The sequence below is a fragment of the Budorcas taxicolor genome, chromosome 15, assembly GCF_023091745.1.
Source record: "Budorcas taxicolor isolate Tak-1 chromosome 15, Takin1.1, whole genome shotgun sequence".
NCBI lineage: Eukaryota > Metazoa > Chordata > Mammalia > Artiodactyla > Bovidae > Budorcas > Budorcas taxicolor.
The window spans coordinates 29,194,326-29,217,436 of record NC_068924.1 but is presented as its reverse complement, the minus strand read 5'-3'; the positions used below and the strand labels follow the sequence as shown (position 1 = coordinate 29,217,436).

The 23,111-nt window shown below is 52.9% G+C and overlaps 2 protein-coding genes across 3 annotated transcripts; both read right to left on the bottom strand.

Moving 5' to 3' along the window:
- Positions 1 to 2,040: 2,040 nt before the first annotated feature.
- On the bottom strand, positions 2,041 to 5,834 carry NHERF4 (NHERF family PDZ scaffold protein 4). The gene is made up of 11 exons (XM_052653214.1): positions 5,753 to 5,834; positions 5,349 to 5,376; positions 5,125 to 5,198; positions 4,583 to 4,794; positions 4,095 to 4,287; positions 3,867 to 4,003; positions 3,417 to 3,621; positions 2,989 to 3,185; positions 2,669 to 2,893; positions 2,323 to 2,523; positions 2,041 to 2,070 (listed from the first exon to the last, which is right to left on the bottom strand). The coding sequence occupies exons 1-11, from the start codon at positions 5,832 to 5,834 to the stop codon at positions 2,041 to 2,043; spliced, it is 1,584 nt and encodes a 527-aa protein (XP_052509174.1).
- A 438-nt stretch (positions 5,835 to 6,272) lies between these two features.
- On the bottom strand, positions 6,273 to 22,519 carry NLRX1 (NLR family member X1). Of its 2 annotated transcripts, none has more exons than XM_052652733.1 (10): positions 22,437 to 22,519; positions 20,492 to 20,619; positions 19,864 to 19,933; positions 19,301 to 19,389; positions 18,178 to 18,797; positions 16,983 to 17,798; positions 9,014 to 9,609; positions 8,689 to 8,775; positions 7,672 to 7,923; positions 6,273 to 7,344 (listed from the first exon to the last, which is right to left on the bottom strand). In XM_052652733.1, the coding sequence occupies exons 2-10, from the start codon at positions 20,559 to 20,561 to the stop codon at positions 7,023 to 7,025; spliced, it is 2,922 nt and encodes a 973-aa protein (XP_052508693.1). In that variant the 5' UTR covers positions 20,562 to 20,619; positions 22,437 to 22,519; the 3' UTR covers positions 6,273 to 7,022. The 2 variants fall into 2 exon arrangements, with proteins under 2 accessions (XP_052508693.1, XP_052508692.1); XM_052652732.1 differs by lacking the exon at positions 22,437 to 22,519 and adding an exon at positions 22,240 to 22,312.
- Between the last annotated feature and the right edge of the window lie 592 nt (positions 22,520 to 23,111).

The following is a 23,111-nucleotide window of genomic DNA, read 5'->3' as shown; positions in this document are numbered from 1 at the left end:
TTGGTCACCCTATCCCCACCAGCACCAACAAAGGCAGCCAGATTTGTGGATAAGGCTATTTCTATAAAGGACCAACAGTGACTAGGCACCAGCCCCCACAATCCCCAGGTGCCCACAGAGGGAAGGTGCAGCTAGTCTCCAAATTCTTATAACATACCCAACATCCTGGAGTCATGCTTAGGGAAAGTTCCAGATGGCTTCAATCCTAGCCAGCCCCACAGCCCACCTGAAAATGGAATACTCTCTGCTTCTCCTTTATTTTACGACGATGTTCTCAGTTCTACTTCATTTCCGGTTAAATATGGAAGGGGGAGATTTTGAAAAGAAATCCCAGCATTGCCTTGTATTGAATTTATAATATCATTTAAAAAGTTTACTTAGTCTAATTAATTTTGTATAAAGTAGGAATAACTAAATATATTCTAACTGTTTTGCCATCTCTTGGGAATAACAGAATATATATTCACCATAATAGAAACAGCAGAAACAGTTCATTTTCACCCTCTGTAGATTCTTCCTTTCAGTAAGTTGTGTTTCATCCTTACAGACTGATCTTTCAGGTAGAACAGGTGGAGGTTTAGGTAGAAATGAGTATCAGGATTCCACTCACTACGCACAGTTGTTTCCACTATGCACAACTGTGCACCTTTTAGCTATGGAGCTTAAAAGGCTTCCTGGGTAGCTTAGTAAAGAATTCACCTGCAATGCAGGAGACCTGAGTTCAGTCCCTGGATTAAGAAGATCCCCTTGAGAAGGAAATAGCAACCCACTCCAGTATTCTTGCCTGGAAAATCCCGTGGACAGAGAGGAGACTGGCAGGTTACAGTCCACGGAGTCACAAAAGATTTGGACGCGACGGAGCAGCTAAACCACCACACCACCATGGTGCTTAAACTTTCTCCAAGAGAAATGAATATAACACATTTTAAAAGGGGGGAGGGGGAGATTTCCCACAACAAGTAATTCTCTGTAGACATAATTTAACTTTTGTGTTACAATCTAACTCAACTGTGGCACTATCTACCTGGCCATAGCATCAGACCCCAGGGGTTAAGGGTTCAGTCCCACGAGACTGCCCTCAACCTCAAATACCAACCTTAAGTCCAGGTTGTCACTTGTGCTTTTGACTAACTGGCTATCAATCAGTGATAGCCACAACCCCCTCCCTAGGGTTCAATCATTTGCTAGAGTGATTGAATTCAGGGAAATGGTTTACTTACTAGATCACCATTTTATTACAAATGACACAACTCAAGAACAGCCAGATGCAAGAAATACACGGGGTGGGGTATGAGCATGGAAGCTCCATACCCTCTCCAGGTGTGCCAACCCCTGCCCCTCCATGTGTTCATCAACAAAGAAAGCTCTCTGAACCTGTGCTTCTGGGTTTCTATGGAGACTTCATTATGTAGGCATGATTAATCAATCCATTGATCACTGGTGATTAATTCAACCTCCAGCCCCTGTCCCCTCCCAGGAGACTGAGGGTGGGGGTGGCACTGAAAGTTCCAGCTTGCTAATCACATGGTCGGTTCCCCTGGAAACCAGTGCCCCATTCTTAGGTGCTTGCCAAAAGGTACTTCATTAACAAGGATAGCTGTAATTGAACGAGCCTTATTATGAATAACAGAAGACACCTTTATCACTCTTATTACTTAGAAAATCCCAAGGATTTTAGAAGCTCTCTGCCAGGAAAGGATAGGAAAACCTAATATATATTTCTTGTTATAAACCACAAAATCACACTGTTCATCTCAAGCAGATCTTCATCTCTGGGGCACAGCTCCCAAAGACCCCACATGACCTCCAGAATCAAATGGGAAGCTCCCTCACGGGCCCACCTGAGGGCTCTGGCCACACCCTCTTCCAGGAGGTGGAGCCATGGGTAGGGAGAGAGACCTTGAACAATCCTGTGACTGGCGGTATCAGGAGTCCTAAAGCTGCAGCTTCTGGTTTAAAGAGAGCATCTCAGCTCCCACCACCTCAGGCTGGAGGGTGAAGACAGGGAAGCTTGGGCAGATCATTGCCAAGCATGGGGTGCTACAGCAGATCTGAGGCCAGAACCCCATCCTAAGCAAAGAAAGAAGGGAAGAAGTCATTCAGGGAACAGAAGAGTTCCTTTTCCCTGTCCCCACCTGCACTGGAATGCCCAGGAATAGGGCTTCTTCTCTGGGGTCTTTCTGTTCCCACCTACCCTGGCCTAAAGTCCCAACCAGGGTCCCCCAAACTGCTTCACCTTGTAGCCTCCCGCTCTGCCCTCCTCTCTGACCACGCCCTCTCCTCTTCTGGCTGCTCACAGTTCATCCATCTCCTCTTCCTCACCTCTCTGGACCCTGGGGGAATCCAGGCTTCCAAGCCCTGCTGAGATCTGGCCGCCAACTTCAGGCATAGGGGTGGCTTCGCCTCAGCCAGCTGCTGAAGTCTTTCCTGGTCATTCTCTCCACCCATGGGATACCCATTCACCTCCAGAATCACGTCTCCTGTTTGCAGCCCTGCCTGGGCAGCGGAGCCTCCTAGGGTCACCTGGTGGAATAGGTGGGGTCTAGAGGAGCCTGGAACACCACAGAAAAGTTTGCTGGGTATTCTGGGGCTCTGGGAGGGAAGCATAAGAAGGCTCATCAAGAGGCAAAGGATTGAAAACATCCAAGGTGCCCGGGGCATCCATCACCTGGGAGATGAAGAGACCAGGCCTGCTGGCCACATGGCTGAGTCGGAAGCCATAGCCGCCACCAGGCCCAGGGTACAGGAAGCACTGGCGGAAGCTGCACGGGACAGGAGCCACAGTTGTGTCGACAAGTGGGCTGTTGGTCTCAACCACAGCGGCTGAGCCACTACCCCGGGGAGAGTCAGGAGCCTCTGTGCTCTCCAAAAAGAGGAGTGGAGACAAGCGAACCTGGAAAAGAGGAACAGGACAAGTCCGTGCTCCTCCCTAACCTGAGCCCTGCTCCATTCCGGCCCCGTCTCTAGCCCCGGCCCCTCAGCTCGCACCATACTGAAGAAGCGGTCAGCCTTGGGGTCGACGACAATGAGGGAGACTCGGGAGCCCTGCGCCCGGATCTTGGACACTGTCTCCTCGTGGCCCAGCCCCTCCACGCTCTCCCCAGCCACAGCCACCAGCCGGTCCCCAGCCTGCATCCCGGCCTTCTCCGCTGGCAGTCCTGGGTCCACCTCCCAAAGGAACTGACCTGGGACGCAGACATCCTCATGGCTCCTTCCCCCCCTTGTCCCCCAGTGCCAGCCCAGGCCACTGTGTGCACACTGGGGGACTGACCCCGGGGTACACAGGAGGAGGAGGAGGCCCTGGGCTGGGGTTCAGCCAGGGCCACCACTTGTGTGCACTGAGCGGTGGATGCAGACACTGGTGTGCCCACCCCAAGGCCCACCCTCCCACCCCTATCCCCAGGGCTCCCACTCACCGAGGCGACCGTCAAGGCCCTTCTCCTCCCGGAGCACGAACCCGAAGCCCTGGGGCCCTTTCTCAAGATGCAGACAGCGGGGCTTGGTGGGCAGTGCCCACCCCTCTGCCAGAGGAGCAGCCAGGGGCATTCCCAGCTGGCGACACTGTTCCTCCACCTCTGGCCCTGCCACCAGCAGGGTCACCTGCTTGCCACTCTGCCAAAGCTGTGGGGACCCAGCAGGGCATCAGCATCAACCAACTGGGGAGGGAGGGCAGAAGCAGGCACCCCCTCCCAGCCCTTCTTCCCAGGCCCTAGAATGAAGCCCTCAGGAGGGGAGGGGGGTGGCGAGCACAGAGTGGAAAGGGAAGGATGGTGATGGAGGTACAAGGTCAGACTGGGAGACTGAGAGCCTGCTTCCCGAGACAGGGACAAGCCCAGAGGGGTGAGGACAAGAGGAAGCAGCCATACCTTCCTGCTGAGTTGGTTATGTGTGAGCTTTTCCACACTGACCCCATTCACTTCTAGCAGCCGGGCCCCAGGGGGCACTCCTGCCCGCTCAGCTGCTCCTCCAGTGCTCAGCACTAACCAGAAAGGACCCCGACGTCCTGGAAGCCCCAAGAGTGACTTTCTGCCTGCTGTCCACCCACAACAGGGCTCAGAGCCCCCCTGCTGACCCCTCCCACGCTCTAAGCTCACCTTGGGTGACACTGAAGCCAAAGCCGCCCTCGTCTTTCACTACGTGGCACAGCCGAGGCCGGACCCCCTGGCCGAGAGGGGGACAAAGATGGGTGTTGTTGTTCCCCCGCTGAGCTCGGGCCACCTCGTGCACATGCTGCGCCAAAACTGTCAGCAACACCCGAGGCCCACTGGCCCGGATCCGGCGAATCACCTGAACAGCAGGCACGCGGGGTGGGCTTGGGCCGGCCCCTCTTATGAAGGTCCCCTCCCTAGAAGCTACACTCTTCACCATGGGAACCAGCTCTCTGGAGGCCTTCACCCAGCCATTCAGACCTGGGGCATCCCTAAATTCTGGGAGATGGGGGAGGTGACCCCCCCACCCTCCCACCTCCCGTGTGGGAGATACGTCACCCCCACATACCCAGGGAGGTGACCAAGAGGCTTCTGTCTCCCCCAGGTGCTACAGAATGTTCCCTCGTACTACCGGGATTCCAGCCCAACCTCACCATCAAATAATCTTCATGCTCCACGACGTGGTTGTTCACCCCCAGGATCCAGTCTCCTTCTCGAAGACCCTGGCGCTGGGCGGAAGAGCCTGGCTCCACCCTGCACACCACATGCCCAGCCCTGCCCGGCTGCTGCTGCAGGTGGAAGCCAAAAGTCCTGCCCTCCTCTTTATTCAGCAGGTAGAAGCGAGGCCGTTCCAGGCTCCAGAGATCTGGATGGGGAGGTGGGCAGCAGAAAATGCGGAGGAAAGGGGACATGACCCAAGTCACCTTGTGCCTGGTAGCCCCTGCCTATGTGATTGAACAGCGAACAGGCTTCTGCCCAGTTAGGTGTTGGGTAGTGGGGCTGAACACAGCCCAGGCAGAGTGGCTAGGACAGAAGGAAAAAGCCCAGCCCCCTTCCTCCTCCAGGTAGTCACTCCCCACCAAGGCTGTCATCAGAGGGAGACAGTGAGTGGTTTCCAAGGAGACAGGATGCTTTGTGGTGCCCTGGTGGCTCTGGGGAAAGGAAGTGGTTGCCCCAAGGGGTTGGGGGAGGTTACCAGAAGGGTCGTAGTCTTCAGCCAGGGAGAGGACAGGATTATCAATGCCCAGCTTTGGGTTAAACTCAAACTTCCTGCAAGGAGGCAAGTCACGCAGATAGGAGAAAGCTGACATCCAGACTTGGGTCCCAGGCTCGCCTTGAGGTGCCAAAGGCAGCTGATGAGCCTCCCCAACTTCAGTTCCCTCCTCTCCTTGCCCCAGTCTTTCACAGCACGGCACTTACAGGGCCAAGGAGGCTGTGTCCTGAAGATCTGCCAGGCAAAGAAGGGGTGAGGGGACGAGAGGCAGCCTCCCCACCGAGACTCCACTTCCATGGTCGTTAACTGAAAGGACTTAGGGGAACCCCCAAATTCAGGACTCGCCCTGTGTTCTGCTCCCAAAGGGTCTTCCCTTCCCCTTCCTTCCATTCCCTGGCCCAGACCTGATATACACAGAAATCTGAGCATATCAGATTTCAGGGCGTGGACCAGGAAGGCAGACACATCCACCCACTCACCTCTCACCTCCTAACTTCCAGTCTGTTTTCAGGGCTCCAAGCCCCAATACCAAGTGTGTCCTAGTCCCAAACCCTTCCAATCCACCCCCTGGCGTGAAGTCCCCTCCGGAGGGTTTCTCCCGGCCTCCTACCTGCAGCTGCCTCCATGGTTGGATCTGCGACCCAGCGCCCCGTGTAAGGACAAGGTCCATCGAAACCAGCTGATCCTCCCATCTACCCCCGCCCCCACGTCCCGCCTCCTTCAAGACACTGCCTTAGAAGCAGCTGGGTAATGGTTAAGGGGAGGAGAGTCTTGTCTTCTGGGGAAGTGTGTATGTCCTTCCCGCCCCATTCCTGAGCCCCGACTTTCTCAGGAGGCTCTGCTGCTGTCCCAGGTCCCCCTCTGCGCAGAGAAAGGTCACTATAATTGCTGGTCACTGTAATTCCAAGCCTGGGATAAGTGTATGACATGGGTGACAGAAGCCCTATGGCCCAATAAGGCCACCCCCCCCAACATCTAGTTCATGTAACACCCCCTCCCCAGCCCTCGCTGCCTCTGAACTCAGTGCCCAAGAAACAGCTGCAATAGAAAGTGGCCAGTGGTTTAACCAGAATGACCAAGAACAGCACCCTTTCTTGAAAGCAACAGGCAAAATAGAGGTCACAGTAGTTGGAAGACACAGCTCTTTAATAGAAGCAAGTCAGTGCCCACGTCCCTAGGGGCCACCGAGCTTGGGTACCATTGGTGAAAGGGGGATGACGGTGAGGAGACAGCACCAGTGAGAGAGGAAAGTGGCTGCTGGCAACCTGGGTGTCCCCAGAAAACATAAAGGCAGGACGCGGAAACCCTCCAACACATCTGGACAGCAAGTCCCACATGAGAAGAGTGCCCTCTGGTGGCACGATCAGAGAGGCGCTTGGTGGTGCTGCTACAGGACAGGTGTATTCCCCGAATAGCTCAGGGGTAAAGAATCTGCCTGCAATGCAGGAGACACAGGAGACATGGGTCCAATCCCTGGGTTGGGAAGATCCCCTGGAGGAGGGCATGGCAACCTACTCCAGTATTCTTGCCTGGAGAATCCCATGGACAGAGGAGCCTGGTGGGCTATAGCCCAAAGGGTCGCAAGGACTCAGACACAACTGAAGCGACTTAGCATGCAGGTACACACGCTAAGGGACAATGTGGCCACCAAATGCCACATCTTTCAGCCCTTCTAGCTGAAGGGAGGTGAGGCATGTTCCACGATCCTGGAAACTCCAGATTCGGAACACTGGTTGGACATGCCCTAGGAGAGCAACTGGCACACCTGTGTGCACATTCCAACCATCCCTGGAAGGGATCTTTCTAGAAGTAGTAGTGGAAGCTGGGAGTCACAGACAGAGAGGACTTGGGGCCAGGGGACACACACTGCTGCCACGGTCTCAGCTTCCAGGGCCGCCCAGCTGCTCCAGGAGGGCCCTGACCTCGCCCTCCACCCGCAGCAGCTGGGCCTTACGCCAGGGATTAAGGGTGGCTCCCCGGTTGTCTTCCAGATCCCTCAGCAGCAGCTCCAGGTGGCGCTGGACCCGGCTGCGATCCCAGCTGTTGAGGTTCCGCTGGACTTCACCCAGGATCACCGACCAGTACTCGGACACTGCTGTCCCCTCCGTCAGTGACACCACGACCCGGGCACCGCCCTCTGCAGCGCTCCCCAAGTCCCGCAGGGCCTGGCGGCACTCTGAGCTCAGCTCGTTGAAGTAGAGACTAGCGGGAGAGAGCAGAGTAGATGCCACTCAGTGGGGCTCTGAGAAGGAAGGCGGAGGGCGGGTGGACAGAAAGCGAAGGGTCTCATAACTCATCCCCTAGCTGTGGAATGCAATGGGGAAAGTGTCTGCAATATGCCAGAGACAGAGGGCGGTAGCCACTGGGAGGCAGGAATGGCACTAGAATTCAGTGGGACCACAGTCGATAGGAACCAGGCCACCAGGACCCTAAGAGAAACAGTGGTGGAGAATCAGGGCAGGGGAAGGGCCCATCACGGATGGGAGGTGGGGAGATGGGACAGGGTGGGGGAGGGGCAGGAAAACTCACTGCAGCAGCTCCAAGGAAGGGTGCTTCCAGGCAGCCTTGGCTAAGGCCAGGGCCGCCGTGTCACCAGCGCCGTTGTAGGCCACGTTCAGCTCCTGGAGCTGTTGGTTTCGGTCCAGCTGGGCCGCCAGCAGCTCCAGGCCCTCATCCCCAAGGCCCGTGTGCAGTAGAGAGAGATGTTTCAGGGAGGTATTTCCTGCCAGCCCCTCCAGCAGCAGGGCCACACCCGCCGCCATCAGTGGGTTGTTGGACAGCCTAGGGCCACGAGCAGTCTAAGGTTATGAGAGCTCCTAGCAGATGCCCTGTGCTGAGCACTGGGATTTGGGCCTAAAGGGTGCATCGCCTGGGGCAGAGACCAGCCTGGATGCAGAGAAATGCAGGCCAGGAAATGAGAAATAGGGGTAAGCTCACTGCAGAGGGGGAAGAGTGAAATGGAAGCTGGCTTCTCCCTCCCTTCCTCCTGCCTTCCATTCTCCTTGTGACACCCCCCTTCCCTTTCCCCTCTCCCCCTCCCCTTCTTCCTCCTTTTTTCACTCCCTTCCAATCCCTGCTTTGCCCTCTGTTCCCAACTGCCCCTCCTTCTTCCCACCCCATTCATCTCCCCTTACTCCAACCTGAAATCAGGAACCCAGGCATCTCGGTTGCTAGTCAACCAGTCAACACTTTGGGAGCATCTATTGAGTGCCCAGCATCAGGGTCAAACTCGTGAGGCAACAGGGAAAATCCTGGGAGGGAATCAGTGGTGCTATTACCAGGCAACTGGACTGGGTGTTATTCCACTGGCCCCTCCCCAGGCTGATTTTAGCCATGTGAGAGGTGGCTACGACCTGTGGTACTTTCCCCCTGCCTGCCTGCTTGTACTAGACAGGGAGGATTGGGGAGAGGAGGGTGGGGGGAGTAACGAGGGTGGGTCAGGGTCTACTCCTGCCTTGTTTATTACACCAGGCATGTTGGGAAGTGGAGAGCCCACCCTTGACCATAGCTGGCCAGCAGGATGGAGCCCCCTGCACAGGCACTCACCGCAGGGTGGTCACTTGGCACTGGTCATGTAGCAGCAGGTCGCGGAGGTCCCTGCAGGCCTCGGGGCCCAGGCTGTTGAGTTGCAACCTAGAGCAGAAGGTGGCCAGAGGGGAGGTAAGAAACCAAGGAAGGAGTTCAGCCTGGAGCCCGCCCACCCACCAGGACCCTCCCTCATCATGCACCTCTTGTAGCCCACAGCTGCGTCCCCTTCCGTGGCTCGTCACCTCCACCCGCACCAGACTCACCCCACCCCCTGGTCCTTCCTCGCTCCCTTTGGTCTCCGGAGAACCTTTTCCTCTGCCCGTGCAGGAGGGCAGGGCCTCACCCCAGCTTCCGGGCACGCAGGAAGACAGGCGTGAGCGTGCGCAACCCAGCAGGATCCAGCTGGCAGGAGGCCAAGTTCACCTCATCCAGGGCATGCCTTCCACTGCCCAGGACAGCTGCCACCACCGTGCACTTGAGGGGCGTCATGCGCACACCTGCCAGGTTGAGCTGGCGCAGAGAGCCAAGCACCTCGGCAGAGAAGCGCTGATTCTGGAACTCATAGTGGAAGAAGAGGTGGTCCAGGAGCTCCGAGGGGGGCAGCACCTGCCGGCCCAGCTTGCCCAGCTTCTTCTTGATGGCCTGGGCGTTCTCCAGGGCATCCAGGGTCTTGATGGGGCAGCCAAGCTGAGCCAGCACTGCCCGGTTGTGGGCAGACAGAAGCCCGCCCATGAACATGGGAAAAAGCTCAAAGACTTCATCGTCTGGAGGCTCGTCTGGGTGGCGCCGCGGACCTTCGACGCCCAGGATACTAGCACCTATCTGGTCCAGGACATCGTCGTTGTAGTAGTCCTCCTCTCGGAACATCTCCAGCACCATGGCCTGGGCCACTGCCTCGCGGCTCTTACCCACCACACGCCCAAACACTCGTGGAACCACCTGGAAGGGAAGCAGTATGGAGGACTGGGGGGCGGGTGCAGCCTTCTGCCTGCCTTTCAGCCTTCCTGCCTAAGCCTCAAGGTCTTCTTTAAACCGGAACGTGCTTTGTCAGCTCACACCACCCGCCCCTCCTGCAGCACCTTCCGTGGCTCCCCGCTGCCCATGTGAAATAGAAAACTGCAGAATTTGCCCCCAACTGGACCTTTCCAGAGTCATCTCTCAGCACTTGTCTCACTTACTCCAGACATAAGGAAATTCTTTCTTTTTCCCTAACACCCCTTCTGTTTCAAAGTTCAGGGTTGGTGGAAAAGAATTAGCATATATTATGCATTTAGCTTGAAGAAATTAGCATATACTATTCATCTAGCCTGGTCCCAGGCTGCTGCTGCTAAGTCACTTCAGTCGTGTCCGACTCTGTGCGACCCCAGAGAGTGTCCGACTCTGTGCGACCCCAGAGACGGCAGCCCACCAGGCTTCCCCGTCCCTGGGATTCTCCAGGAAAGAACACTGGAGTGGGTTGCTAGGTGGTATAAATATATCACCATCTTCAACATCATCACTGTCATCACAGCAGCAATGACTGATGTCACTCCTACTACTTCAGACCCTTCATGACTTGACCTGATGAAATAAAATTCATATTTTAACGTAAGACAAGAAAAATTTAAACATAAACTTTTTCTCTGCCCATTTGGGCCTCCTCCCTTCCTTCTGGTATGCACTGTGCATCTCCATTCTACATTTAACTAGACTTCCCCAATGGCAAAAATACCTGCCACAAAGATCAGTTTCTTTTTCTGGTGTCAGTTATGTGACTTCTTTGAAGATAACATTCCTTTTTCAATCCTCTAAGGGGTCACGATGATCTACCCTTCACCTTGTATATGCAAACATCTTAGGTGAACTTTATGTAAAATGCCAGTATGTCATTTTCCTTGAAGCTATCGATTGATGCAAAACAAGATTTCGCAGATGACCTGGGAGGATACTGGGCCTCACCTCATGGGAGATCTTAGCTTCAATACTTACTTATGATCTTATCAGTGCTATTAGGTCTATTACTTATTCAGTTCAGCTCAGTTCAGTCACTCAGTCGTGTCCGACTCTGCAACGCCATGAATCGCAGCACGCCAGGCCTCCCTGTCCATCACCGACTCCCGGAGTCCACTCAAACTCATGTCCATAGAGTCGGTGATGCCATCCAGCCATCTCATCCTCTGTCATCCACTTCTCCTCCTGCCCCCAATCCCTCCCAGCATCAGAGTCTTTTCCAATGAGTCAACTCTTTGCATGAGATGGCCAAAGTATTGGAGTTTCAGCTTTAGCATCAGTCCTTCCAATGAAAACCCAAGACTGATCTCCTTTAGGATGGACTGGTTGGATCTCCTTGCAGTCCAAGGGACTCTCAAGAGTCTTCTCCAGCATCACAGTTCAAAAGCATGAATTCTTCAGCACTCAGCTTTCTTCACAGTCCAACTCTCACATCCATATATGACCACTGGAAAAACCATAGCCTTGACTAGACAGACCTCTGTTGGCAAAGTAATATCTCTGCTTTTTAATATGCTATCTAGGTTGGTCATAACTTTTCTTCCAAGGAATAAGCGTCTTTTAATTTCATGGCTGCAGTCACCATCTGCAGTGATTTTGGAGCCCCCAAAAATAAAGTCTGACACTATTTCCACTGTTTCCCCATCTATTTCCCATGAAGTGATGGGACTGGATGCCATGATCTTCGTTTTCTGAATGTTGAGCTTTAAGCCAACTTTTTCACTCTCCTCTTTCACTTTCATCAAGAGGCTCTTTAGTTCCTCTTCACTTTCTGCCATAAGGGTGGTGTCATCTGCATATCTGGGGTTATTGATATTTCTCCCGGCAATCTTGATTCCAGCTTGTGTTTCTTCCAGTCCAGCGTTTCTCATGATAGTACTCTGCATATAAGTCAAATAAGCAGGGTGACAATATACAGCCTTGATGTACTCCTTTTCCTATTTGGAACCAGTCTGTTGTTCCATGTCCAGTTCTAACTGTTGCTGCCTGACCTGCATATAGGTTTCTCAAGAGGCAGGTCAGGTGGTCTGGTATTCCCATCTCTTGAAGAATTTTCCACAGTTTGTTGCGATCCACAGAGTCAAAGGCTTTGGCACAGTCAATAAAGCAGAAATAGATGTTTTTCTGGAACTCTCTTGCTTTTTCCATGATCCAGAGGATGTTGGCAATTTGATTTCTGGTTCCTCTGCCTATTCTAAAAGCAGCTTGAACATCTGAAAGTTCACGGTTCATGTATTGCTGAAGACTGGCTTGGAGAATTTTGAGCATTACTTTACTAGAATGTGAGATGAGTGCAACTGTGTGGTAGTTTGAGCATTCTTTGGGATTGACTTTCTTGGGACTGGAATGAAAATTGACCTTTTCCAGTCCTGTGGCCACTGCTGAGTTTTCCAAATTTGCTGGCATTTGCCTATTTTATAAGACTGTTGTTTTCTGAATTACCATGTGACTGAGCTTCAGATAAAATTCATGATTAGGCAACTTGAAAGTGAAAGTTAATCACACAGTCTCATCTGACTCTTTGCAATCCCATGGACTGCAGCCTGCCCGGCTCCTCTGTCCATGGGATTCTCCAGGCAAGAGTGCTGGAGTGGGTTGCTCTTTCCTTCTCCAGGGGATCTTCCCTACCTGGCTGAGTCTCCTGCATTGCAGGCAGATTCATTACCAACTGAGCCACTAGGGAAGGCCAGGCAACTTGAAATACTGATCAAATATATAGTTCTATAAGATGAATGACTGTAAGTTGTAACTCTAGATATGGGATGAAGCAACAAGAAGGAATCATTTTCTGGATCATAACAGACTAGTAAGACAGGCAGGACAGAGGATTTTGGCTACTGTTAACAAGGCCTAGTCCAGTAACAGCACACTGAGTGACCCATCAGTGAAATCCTTGCCTGACCTGGGAATGAGCAGTCCTAGTTCCCTGGAACAAATTGGTCACAAACTGCCTCCCAAACCTTGATCAAAATTAAGAGTGAAAGGGAAGGGATTGTAAAATAAAGAATGTCGCCCACTACACAGTTCTACAAAATCAAGTCATCAGCCACTGCAGTTGCTGGCCTACAATAACCTTGAAAGGAATTCAGGGCAAAGATCAGGATGAGGCAATTTGTGCTCTGGTTAAACTGACAGCGAAAGTGAAAGAGGAGAGTGAAAATGCTGACTTAAAACTCAGCATTCAAAAATGAAGATCATAGCATGCCGTCCCATCACTTCAGGCAAATAGAAGGGGAAACAGTGGAAACAGTGACAGAGTTTATTTTCTTGGGCTCCAAAATTACTGCAGATGGTGACTGCAGCCATGAAATCAAAATTCGCTTGCTCCTTGGAAGAAAAGCTATGACCAACTTAGCATATTAAAAAGCAGAGACATTCCTTTGCTGACAAAGGTTCATCTAGTCAAAGCTATGGTCTTTCCAGTAGTCATGTATGGATGTGAGAGTTGGACTATAAAGAAAGCTGAGCATGGAAGAATTGATGGTTTTGAACTGTGGTGTTGGAAAAGACTCTTGAGAGTCCCTTGGACTGCAAGGAGATCCAACCAGTCCATCCTGAAGGAAATCAGTCCTGAATATTCATTGGAAGGACTGATGCTGAAGCTGAAGCTCCAATACTTTGGCCACCTGATGCGAAGAACTGACTTACTGGAAAAGACCCTGATGCTGGGTAACATTGAAGGCAGGAGGAGAAGGGGACGACAGAGGATCAGATGGTCGGATAGCATCACCTACTCGGTGGACATGAGTTTGAGCAAGCTCCAGGAGTTGGTGATGGACAGGGAAGCCTAGTGTACTGCAGTCCATGGGGTCGCAAAGAGTCAGACACTACTGGGCGACTGAACTGGACTCAAACTGACAGAACTGGTCATTAGATATTTTCAGGAGTTTTTATGAACCTGGATTCTTGCATCTTTCCATACTTAGGAAAGCACTAAAACCATTAACTAAGATGTCTGTTCCTCATGACTAGATGGGGCTTCCTAGTGGCTCAGTGGTAAAGAACCCATCTGCCAAGCAGGAGATGTGGGTTCAATCCCTAGGTCAGAAAGATCCCCTGGAGAAGCAAATGGCAACTCCCTCCACTATTCTTGTCTGGAGAATACCATGGACAGAAAAGCCTGGTGGGCTACAGTCCATGAGGTCACAACACGACTGAGGCAACTAAACACACATAGACACACACACACACTCCCTTCAACAAAACAGTATATTTACTGGTCTCCCTCTTTACCGCTGAAATAGTTCTTAGAACCCTCTGAGAGACTGTCTCCCAGGTTATAATCCTCAGATTGGCTTGAATTAAAATTTCCATTTCTTTCTTAGATATGTTACGGAGCCATTGACCGAAGCGGCCCTCCTTGACCAGAGCGATGATGGCCACTTGCACGAGTTTTCTCACAGTAGGAGGTCCCAAAGAGGAACATGGTGCTGCTGCCAGAAACTAACCTGGAAAATCTGGGAGGGGCCAAAAGGAGGGAGGAGATGCCAGCCCCATAATACTGTCCTACTAACCTCCCAGAATCCTGCACACTGGAATCCATCTTGGCTAAGAGATGCACACGCCACTTGGAAGGACCCTGAGTCAGACTAAATATGGGCCAAGACGATTGACCAAAGACAACCCAGAAATTAATCTCATCACCATAACACCTGCGACTGTGAGTCACAGTGCAGAGCAGTCCTGCTTCTCTCCACCCCCTTTCCCACTGCTCTCTGCCTGGACCTCCCTTCCCAATATAGCCTCTTGCTTTGTCAGTATGTGTCTCCCCAGACAATTCATTTCCAAGAGTTAGACAAGAGCCCACTCTCAGGCCCTGGAAAGGGTCCTCCCTCCTGCAACAGATGGACGATTGATTAATTTTTCATTGACAGGCCCCTGCCAACCACAGCGCCTTCATCACAGCCTCTCACTCGCTCTGCTCTTGCCCTCTCTGCTTCTCTCTCTCTCTTTGCTGTCTTTTTGACAGTGCTAAGATTTTTCCTCCCTCAAAGCTACATCCTCTTCCTGGAGTGTTTTCCCCCCAGTGCTTCTCCTGGTTAATCCTCCAGGAATCAGATTAAATGCCCTTCCTACAGAGCTGCTTTCCTTATCCCCTTAAATCAGGTCCCTGCCTTACACACTTCCACAGCACCTGGAACTTGGCCTTCCAGGCCACTTCCCAAGATTTTTAATCACATGGCTATGCTGACATGTTTGTGTTGAGACTGCATGATCAAAAAAGACAAAAATCTGGGGTTCTGTTAGGTTTCTTCCTCGGAATCTAACACGTTGTCTAGCACACAGCAGGCACTCAAATATCTGTCGAAAAAAAATGAATGTTTGGGAGGTTGGTGACATCACCTCCCATGTTTGCAATGGTTCTGAGAAGGACAGACCTCCAGCCAGAGCCACGAGGTTGTTCTGTGGCACCTCTTCTACTGATGTGCTGCAGTCCATGGGGTCGCAGAGAGTCAGGCACGACTGAACAACTGAACAATAACCTCTAATGCCTGCCTTTTGTTTTTTTTCACTTGTTACAGGCAAGGTTCTCACCATGGAGGTAGGGTGTCCCTCCCCCAACCATCATCTGGACACAAGATACGAAAACAGTCACTCTGGGAAGCTGAATCAATAGGCTCATATAGGCACAGATGGGACCCAACCTCTGCTAGGCAACCCTCCCTCCAAGAGGGGCTGGGGGTGTGGTGCCCCCTCAAGTAATTGAGCGGCTTTCTGAATCCCGTCAGGAGACCACAACCTCACTGCGATCCAGATGAAGCAAGTACATCCTCAAAGGGGTGGAGCAGCCTCAGCAATGGCCATTACCTTCCTGCCTGGGTTGATGCTGTGAGAAGCGATGGGCTGCCTGAGCCTGTTTATGTTTCACAGCAAAAAAAAATTTTAAGCTTTTTATTTATTTTTATTATGCTGCATTGGGTCTTACTCTCGGCATGTAAAACCTTAGTTGCATCATGTAGGATCTAGTTCCCTGACTAAGGATCAAACCTGGACCCCCTGAATTGGGAGGGTGGAGTCTTAGCCGCTGGACCACCAGGGAAGTCCCTAACAAACAATTAAAAAGCACTTACTATGTGCCAGGATCTGCAGATGAAGACATTTAATCCTCATATGGGGCCAATGATACAGATACTTTATTTTTCCAGTTTGGAGTAGGAAATGGCAACCCACTTCATTATTCTTGACTGAAAAATTCTATGGACAGGGGAGCCTGAGCAGGCTACAGTCCATGGGGTTGTAAAGAGTTGGATATGACCGAGTGAATGAACACACACATTATTCCCATTTAACAGATAAGGACCTTGAGACACAGGGAGATTAAGTAACTTGTACAAAGTCACACAGCTAGTTAAGTGGCAGAGCCTGGATTTGAACCCAGGTAGCTGTGTTATAGAATCCCTATTCTTAACCCTGACGTTTTGCTGCCTATAAAAAGGAAAACTTGTTAAAATTTTGTCCACTTACCAAGGCCCTGCTTCTTCAAGATAGGTAACTGAAACATTTCTACAGAGGACCGGGGTTACCAGCAAAGCACGACAGCTTCACAGAAATATCCATAGTACATCAGTAAAGTTTAGCAGAAAAAGCACAGGATTCGGAACTATAAAACCTGCACTCAGATCCCAGTTATTCTACTTAGTGAGTGACCTTGGTCAAGTTACTTAGCCTCTGCGAGCCCCAGTTTCTTCGTCTATAAAAAGGATTATAATAGTGTTTCATTTACAAGGCATCCGGCAGACATCAGCTGAAAGTGGATATTTCTTCCCATCAAAAACTTAGTGCATCTGCACTGCTCACAGCACAGTCCTCAGGCCTGTTATTTGGTTTCTGGAGCGGACCTGCACCCTGGACGGATTGTCCTAAATCAATTACCAATGCCATTTATCCTCCTGATATAAATGAATAAAACGGCATCTGCTTTATAAACCTGTCTCTGGTGATTAAGTTAGGATGAGACGTCACTCCCAGAGTCTAATCACCTCTGAGGAATAGATACAGTTGGGTTTCTGGACCTGCAAAGCACAGGATAAACCCTGGACTGTAGTGACCCCTGCTGCCCAGCAACGAAGACTAGAGTTATGGGATTGTTATTAATAAAGTCCCTGCACCCTCAGATCCCCCTCCAAGCGTTCCCCAGCCTATGGCTTCTCTCTCCCTCTTCCTTATACCCCAATCCCATTAAAACCCAGACTGCCCAGATCTGAAACAGAGCCAAGAAGGAGATTCACAATTATGCAGGGAAAACAGGTTCCTTCTGGGAGAGGAGCAGGGGGTGAACAGGGAGGATGGGGACTGGCAGCCGGGGGTCCTGGGGCTGTTACCTTGAGCAGGTTGAAGAGCAGCGGCAGGGCCCGCAAGGGCAGCAGCTTGGCCATGATGCCCAGAACCAGGCTGACATCCTCCCCGACACGGCCCACGAGCTCGGCCACTTCCTTGCCCACCCGCTGTAGAGTCGTCTTCCGCAAACCCAGCACGATGTAGAGGGCAGCCAGGTATTCCTGCATGGCGGGCACGGTGAACACGAAGGTACCCGCGTGTCCTGGCTCCACACACGGGGCCAGAAAAAACCGCAGGGCGTCTCGGCGGAAAACGCGCAGCAGCTGAAACTCCTCTTCTGTCTGGACGCCGGCTTCCAGGCAGCCGCGCACGTCCTCTTCAGAGAAGTAGGTCTTGCGGGAGGACACACCCTCATAGGCCAGCTTGCCCATAGTTCGGGCCGCATAGGCCATCAGGGACAACTTGGAGGGGTCAGTGCTGTCCAGCATCTCCCCACTGAAGTTAAGACGCAGGAAGCTGGTGTAGATGCTCGTGAGGGTCTGGCCGGCTGGCATGGGAGCATGCAGGAAGTGCAGGGTGGCACAGACGAGCCAGCAGTAGGAGGGCAGGAAGCAGGCAGCGGCGATCTGATGGTGCCCTTCCAGGTTCCGGGTCAGCATCTGCACCAGGTGGTCGCGCTGAGCCGGCGTGACCGACACACCCCCAGCTCCGGGCCCGCAGTCTGGCTGGTTGAGGCGGAGCTGGAAGTAGAGCTTCTGGAGGTTGGTATCAGAGAAGCCACAGATCTCGCCATAGCGGCCCACGTACTTGCTAGGGATGCGGCCAATGGCAGAGGGCCGGGTGGTCACCAGAATGCTGGCCTGGGAAGGGCATGGTGGAGGGTTAAGAAAGACCCTGGTGTCCTCACTGCCTCACTTGCCAGGGAGGCGAGTCCAAGGGTGAAGATGATGATGACCTCAGTAATAATAACTCAGATTTACTGTGGACCCACTATGATCCAGGGCACCGTGCTAAGCACTTCATATGCAGCATCTCATTTGATCAACGCAACTCAAGAAGAGAAGGAAGTGGAAGCCTGGAGAAGCTACTGACCAGCTCAGTCCCACAGCTCAGAAGCGGAGGGGAAGGATTTGAACTAACCCAAAGCCTACACTCCTATGTATTAAATATGTGGACCCCGAACGCAAAAATCCTTAGGAGGCAAGTTAGGGACACCAAATCGGGGCAGGGCACACTCACCTCAGGCAACATGTATTTGCGCAGCAGGTTGGTGATGATGGCAGCTGGCGCCTCTGGCTTCTCAGGGTCACTGCAAAGCCCTGTGCTGGCTAATGAGAAATTGAGGTTGAGATGCTCCAAGCCGTGGAGCACAAACAGCAGGCGGGAGCCAGCAGCAGCCATCAGAGGCAGAACCTCCTTCAGGGCAGTGTAGCGCTGGGCTACAAGTTGGCACAAGGAGGCAGGAGCAGGGCCCAGGGATGACAGGTCCTCACAGGAGAAGGGGATGAGCAGCTCGAAGGCTGGCAGCCGTCCATAACACCAGTCCAAGACCATCTTGCGCACCAGCGTGCTCTTGCCTGTGCCCACGGTCCCGTAAAGCACCACCGTCTGCACCCGGCGCCCACAGGCATCTGGGTCAAAGAGCTGAGACAGGGCTAGTGGGGGGAGCCCAGCAGAGGGTGGCTGACGCTCCAGGGCCAGTTCAGCCAGTGGGCGCAGCAGCTCATCAGGGGTGCTCTCACGGATCACAGGGTCTACATGGACTGTGTCTAGTGCAAAGGTCGGGCCAAACTGGCGCTCTTCCCTGGGCAGCCGACTGAACCACTCGGCCAGATTGTGGCGGTGCTGCTGGAGAGCTTCTGAATGGGAAGGCAAGAGGAGAGAGGGGCGTCAGGGAGAGGGGCAGGGAAACTCAAGAGCTTAGGGAGATGGTAGGGTCAAGCTGCCGAGTCAAGAGATGCTGGAGTCCAAAATGGTGCTGGACATACAAGACTCGCTCAGAATGTCCAGGAAGTTCAGACCCCTGTGACAGGAAGTGGGGAGCCATGGGATGAGTGACGGTGAGTCTGGGCTGACCGGTTGCACGATTATCTGTGCATGATCACCCTGACAGCTAGAGGCAGTGTGTCCCTCCCAGTGCTTTGTACATCGTGAGTGTGCACTGCACGAGTGTCGCAGGAAAGGGTACACAGACAGATGGATAATAAGGCCAGGGAGAGTGGGTCCACAGATGGCCGATGGTAACGGGTACTCTATACCACCTTCCTGCTTGCTTCTCTGCCCACCCTCCCCAACCCCATCACACCCCCTGGGATCCCAGCAGCCCCTCTCCTCAGGCTGACTGAGGAGCCAGTCCCTTTACCAGATGCAGCAGTGCCCTGGAACAACTGTCCGTGCCTCCCGCATGAAGGACCATTGCCCACTGAGCTTCCGTTGTGGCGTATAAAGGCCCTGTGAGCAAAGAGAGGGAGGGAGCTGGGGCTTGGCTGTTGGGCTCAGGCTCCACAGAGGCTCAGAGTCCAGTCCTGCCTCAGCTGATAGACTTCTGGCTTCCTGAGATCCAGCCCTGACCATGGACATCCAAGTCCAGAGCCTTGTCTGACTCTCTCACACCCTTCCCAGGGCCTGAGGTCTCGCCCTTAGCCCTCCAGCTCCCCACTGCTCCCTGCCTGCCTGGAACTCAGGCTGGCTTCTGCCGGACTCCGCCCACCTTCCACCAGTTCTTCCTCTGGCTGACCACTGTGACTTGCACCATGGATGATATAAGCCAACTTCCTCTTTAGGTCTAGTAGCTGACTCTCCACGCTCTCTACCCACCGAAGACCAACCTCTCCCCAGGGCATCAAGCTCTCTGCAAGTCCTGACCCTTCCCAGGCTACTCTTCTGTGTCCAGATGTGTCCTAAAGTATGACACCAAGGCCTCACCTCGGGGACCCAAGAGGGCGCTCCCCTTTAAGAGGCCAACTCCAGTGAATCAGGAAGGGGATACGTTCGTCTACAGAGAAAAAGAAGAAGGAAGAAATAGCATCAAGAACTCACCCACATTAGCTCAACAATATATAGACCCCCACATCTATGTCAACCCCCGTCATCATTTGCTCTCACAGCATCACGACCTGCCCCTTTGCAGCAGTTATTATATTTCATTATGTAATTATTTCATTAACATTCATTCACACACCCATTCTTCCATGAGAGCGGGGATTACATCTGTTTTGTTCATAATTATCTACTTAGAACTAAGCACAGGGTCTGTCTGGCACACAGCAGGCACTCAATAAATATCTATTTAACACAAAATGAAGTCAGACAAGTGTTCCTGGGCTTATGTAGCTACAGGGACCCTCAAAGATCTTCCAGTTCAACTCCCTTAGTTTAGGATGGGAGAAAGGAAGCTGGGGAGGTGCAGTGACTTGTTCAAGGTCAACAGCTAGTGAATCACAGAGCTGGAACTAGCACGCCTGGTATCTGGATCCCTGTTCTCCTGGGGGTGCCGTCTGGACTCTGAAGATGAAGGGAGAGTTGGAAACAGAAACCCCTGCTTCCTGCTCACCTGCTGGCTGGAGTACTCTTCCTAGACCAGGGCTCCAAGAGGCCCTGGGCAAATGGCAGCCCCACCTCATGGCAGGAGAAAAAGTCAGAGCCTGCGGGACTGAGCACACCGCCTTCTAGCCTGTTCCCCTGCAGGAAAAATGGTATGAATGGACCTCACACACCCCAACTTTCCCACCCCACCTCCCCGAGCAGGCCAAAGGGTGGCCTTCCTCCTCAAGAGAACATTAGCTTTTCCTTAAGGGTCAGTGTCGCCAAACCCTGGCCTGGCCTTCAGACCTGCCTCCTCCACATCCCCCACCTGAGTGATCTCATTTTATCTCCTACTACCCACTGCCTCTACCCTATGGCTTCATGATCGCCTTTCTCCTGAGTTCCAGCCTAATGAACTATTTAGTTGTCCTTAAAAAAAAAAAAGTTATTTATTTTGGCTGCACTGCAAAGCATGTGGGTGGGATCTTAGTTCCTTGACTAGGGATGGAACCTGTACCCCCTGCAATGCAAGCACGGAGTCTTAACCACTGGACTACCAGGGAAGTCCCCCTTGTTGTCCTTTTCTTCTTTTGCTTGGCTTCCAGCAAACTCATAGGAGTTCTGTGTTCATGTTCAGAAGCTTTTCTGAGCCAACAATTCCCAGTAAACAATCATCCACTCTCCTCTAAAGTTTTTCTGTAGCTATCCGGTCCTTTTAGCTGGGTTTTAATAGTTTGACCGTTTTATCTTCTCTGTGACTTTTATCTAACCTGCTTTTCAGGCTGGCATAAATAATAGATAAATGAATTAAGGACTTCCTACTTGGTGTCTCCATATGGACATCCTGCCTGTGCTTCAAGATGCATGCTCGCAGAACTGAACTCAGCATCCCTCGTCCCTGTTCAGTTACTTTACCGCACATCTTCCCAATCACATGATTTCTTCTTGAAATCTGACCACTTTGTCTTCAAATTCTTCCCTCCTCCTTCAACCACTGGAAACAGCCCAGCCATTCCTCCCCCCCATTCTTTGCCAGCCTGTTCCTGTTGCATCATCCCTCCCACCCCTGTGCTAACTCAGACCCTCCCCAGACTTCCGGGGACCCCTCTTCTCTTTACCTTCTCTCTGCCCTCAGTGCCATTCCATTCCCATCCCTCATCCCAGCCACCAACCACCTCCCTAAAATCCTCGATTGTATGGAGTCCAAATACCTGACCTACAACTGCTATCTTTCTGATAATGCCCCTGACCGGCACCTTATCCACCAGGCTTTCCGAATTTGCTTGCACTTTACTAATTTTGTTCATACTCTTCCATCAGCTTGGAAAGACCTTTCTCTCCTGCCAGAATCCTACCCAAGCTTTTAAAAACGGCTTAAAGTCCCTCTCTCCTGGGCAGTCTTTCTCCATCCCTGAGTTCCCTTAAATGAAGCACACAGCTCTTTGGCAGCCGGTCTCCACTGGGATGTGGCTCTTTACGGGCAGGACACACTTAGGGAGAAGTGGGTGCACTGGGCCCTCTTGCCAGCAGGGCCAACCAGTGGAGGTGCAGGCTGGGGCTCAGATCTGGAGTCCCGGTTGCAGAAGAAGGGTTAAGAGGCGGCCCTGGCAAGCTGGAAAAGCTCGGGGAAACTAGCTCAGTGGGAAAAAATCAGACGCAGGGCCTCTGATTCAAGATGGGACTCGTGGTGGGGGCGGGGGTGGGGAGGGTTAACTTTCGGAGGATCACCCCTGGTCTCCAGAGCAATGAGAAAAGAGGGCACCGCAGGAAAGGTACCAGGTCTGTGCTCGCACAAATCCAGAGCCTTAATCCGGGACCCCAGCTTTCCTTGTTCAAGTTGGTTTCAGACCCAAGAGGAGAGCCCGCCATAACGGCCACCATTCAGCGCACCGCTGCGTCCTACGCAACCCCGGTAGCCAGCTCCTTGCGGCTCCAGCCCAGCCCCGCCCCGTCCCCGCTGCTTAGACCTTTACCCGCCGCGGTCCAGGCCGGGAGGGTCGCCGCCGGAGTCTCTCGCTTACTCGCAGAGGCCCGGCGCGGCGCCGCGCTTCCTGCCCGCCCCGCCCGCCTGCGCGGAGCCCTGCCCTTTCTGGCTACTCGCCCGGCAGCGGGCACGCGCGAGAACGCGCCTCAGCGTTCCCGGCCTCCGGGTCCTGGAACGAGGGAGATAGCGAGACAGGCTGGGGTCCCGGAGAGCAGGCCCGGGGCGGGGACTTTCTCCGCATTCGTCCGGCCATCTCCCCGCGCCTCCCATGCTACACCCCTCCATCCGGCTGGAGCTTGTCTTCTGCAGGTCACCGAGTGACAATCTCATCCCATTAGTCACCATCTCTCAGGCAGGGCTTGTTGCAACGCCCATTGTACAGATGAAGGCACTGCCGCTCAGAAAGGTGAAATGACTTGCACCGCCGGTTGACCCAACTTGGAAGAACCAGATCAAGAATCTGGGGCCTGGGTCTTCCTACCTCGGACCCCTGGACCTTCCCAAGGCGATCTCACTCCCTCATCCCCAGAACATTCTTCCCTCTGTGCCTCTTCACTGCTTCAGCCTACCTCCTGGCAGAGATCTTGGGATCTTGGGTCTTCTCTCTGTACCTGGCTCTCTTCACCTCTGCCCAGAACCTCTGTCTGTGGCTTCTGGTCACTTG

What these genes read in the sequence shown, in the direction of transcription:
- NLRX1 (XM_052652733.1), bottom strand. Translation starts at nt 20,561, where the DNA reads ATGAGGTGGGGCTGCCATTTGCCCAGGGCCTCTTGGAGCCCTGGTCTA. An exon ending in AAGAGTACTCCAGCCAGCAG is followed by an intron (nt 19,934 to 20,491) that starts GTGAGCAGGAAG and finishes TTTTCTCTGTAG; the next exon opens with ACGAACGTATCCCCTTCCTG. An exon ending in CCAGGGCACTGCTGCATCTG is followed by an intron (nt 18,798 to 19,300) that starts GTAAAGGGACTG and finishes CTTCCCATTCAG; the next exon opens with AAGCTCTCCAGCAGCACCGC.
- NHERF4 (XM_052653214.1), bottom strand. Translation starts at nt 5,834, where the DNA reads ATGGGAGGATCAGCTGGTTTCGATGGACCTTGTCCTTACACGGGGCGC. An exon ending in TGGCTTCAGTGTCACCCAAG is followed by an intron (nt 4,004 to 4,094) that starts GTGAGCTTAGAG and finishes TGGGGCTTCCAG; the next exon opens with GACGTCGGGGTCCTTTCTGG. An exon ending in CTGACCGCTTCTTCAGTATG is followed by an intron (nt 2,894 to 2,988) that starts GTGCGAGCTGAG and finishes CCTCTTTTCCAG; the next exon opens with GTTCGCTTGTCTCCACTCCT.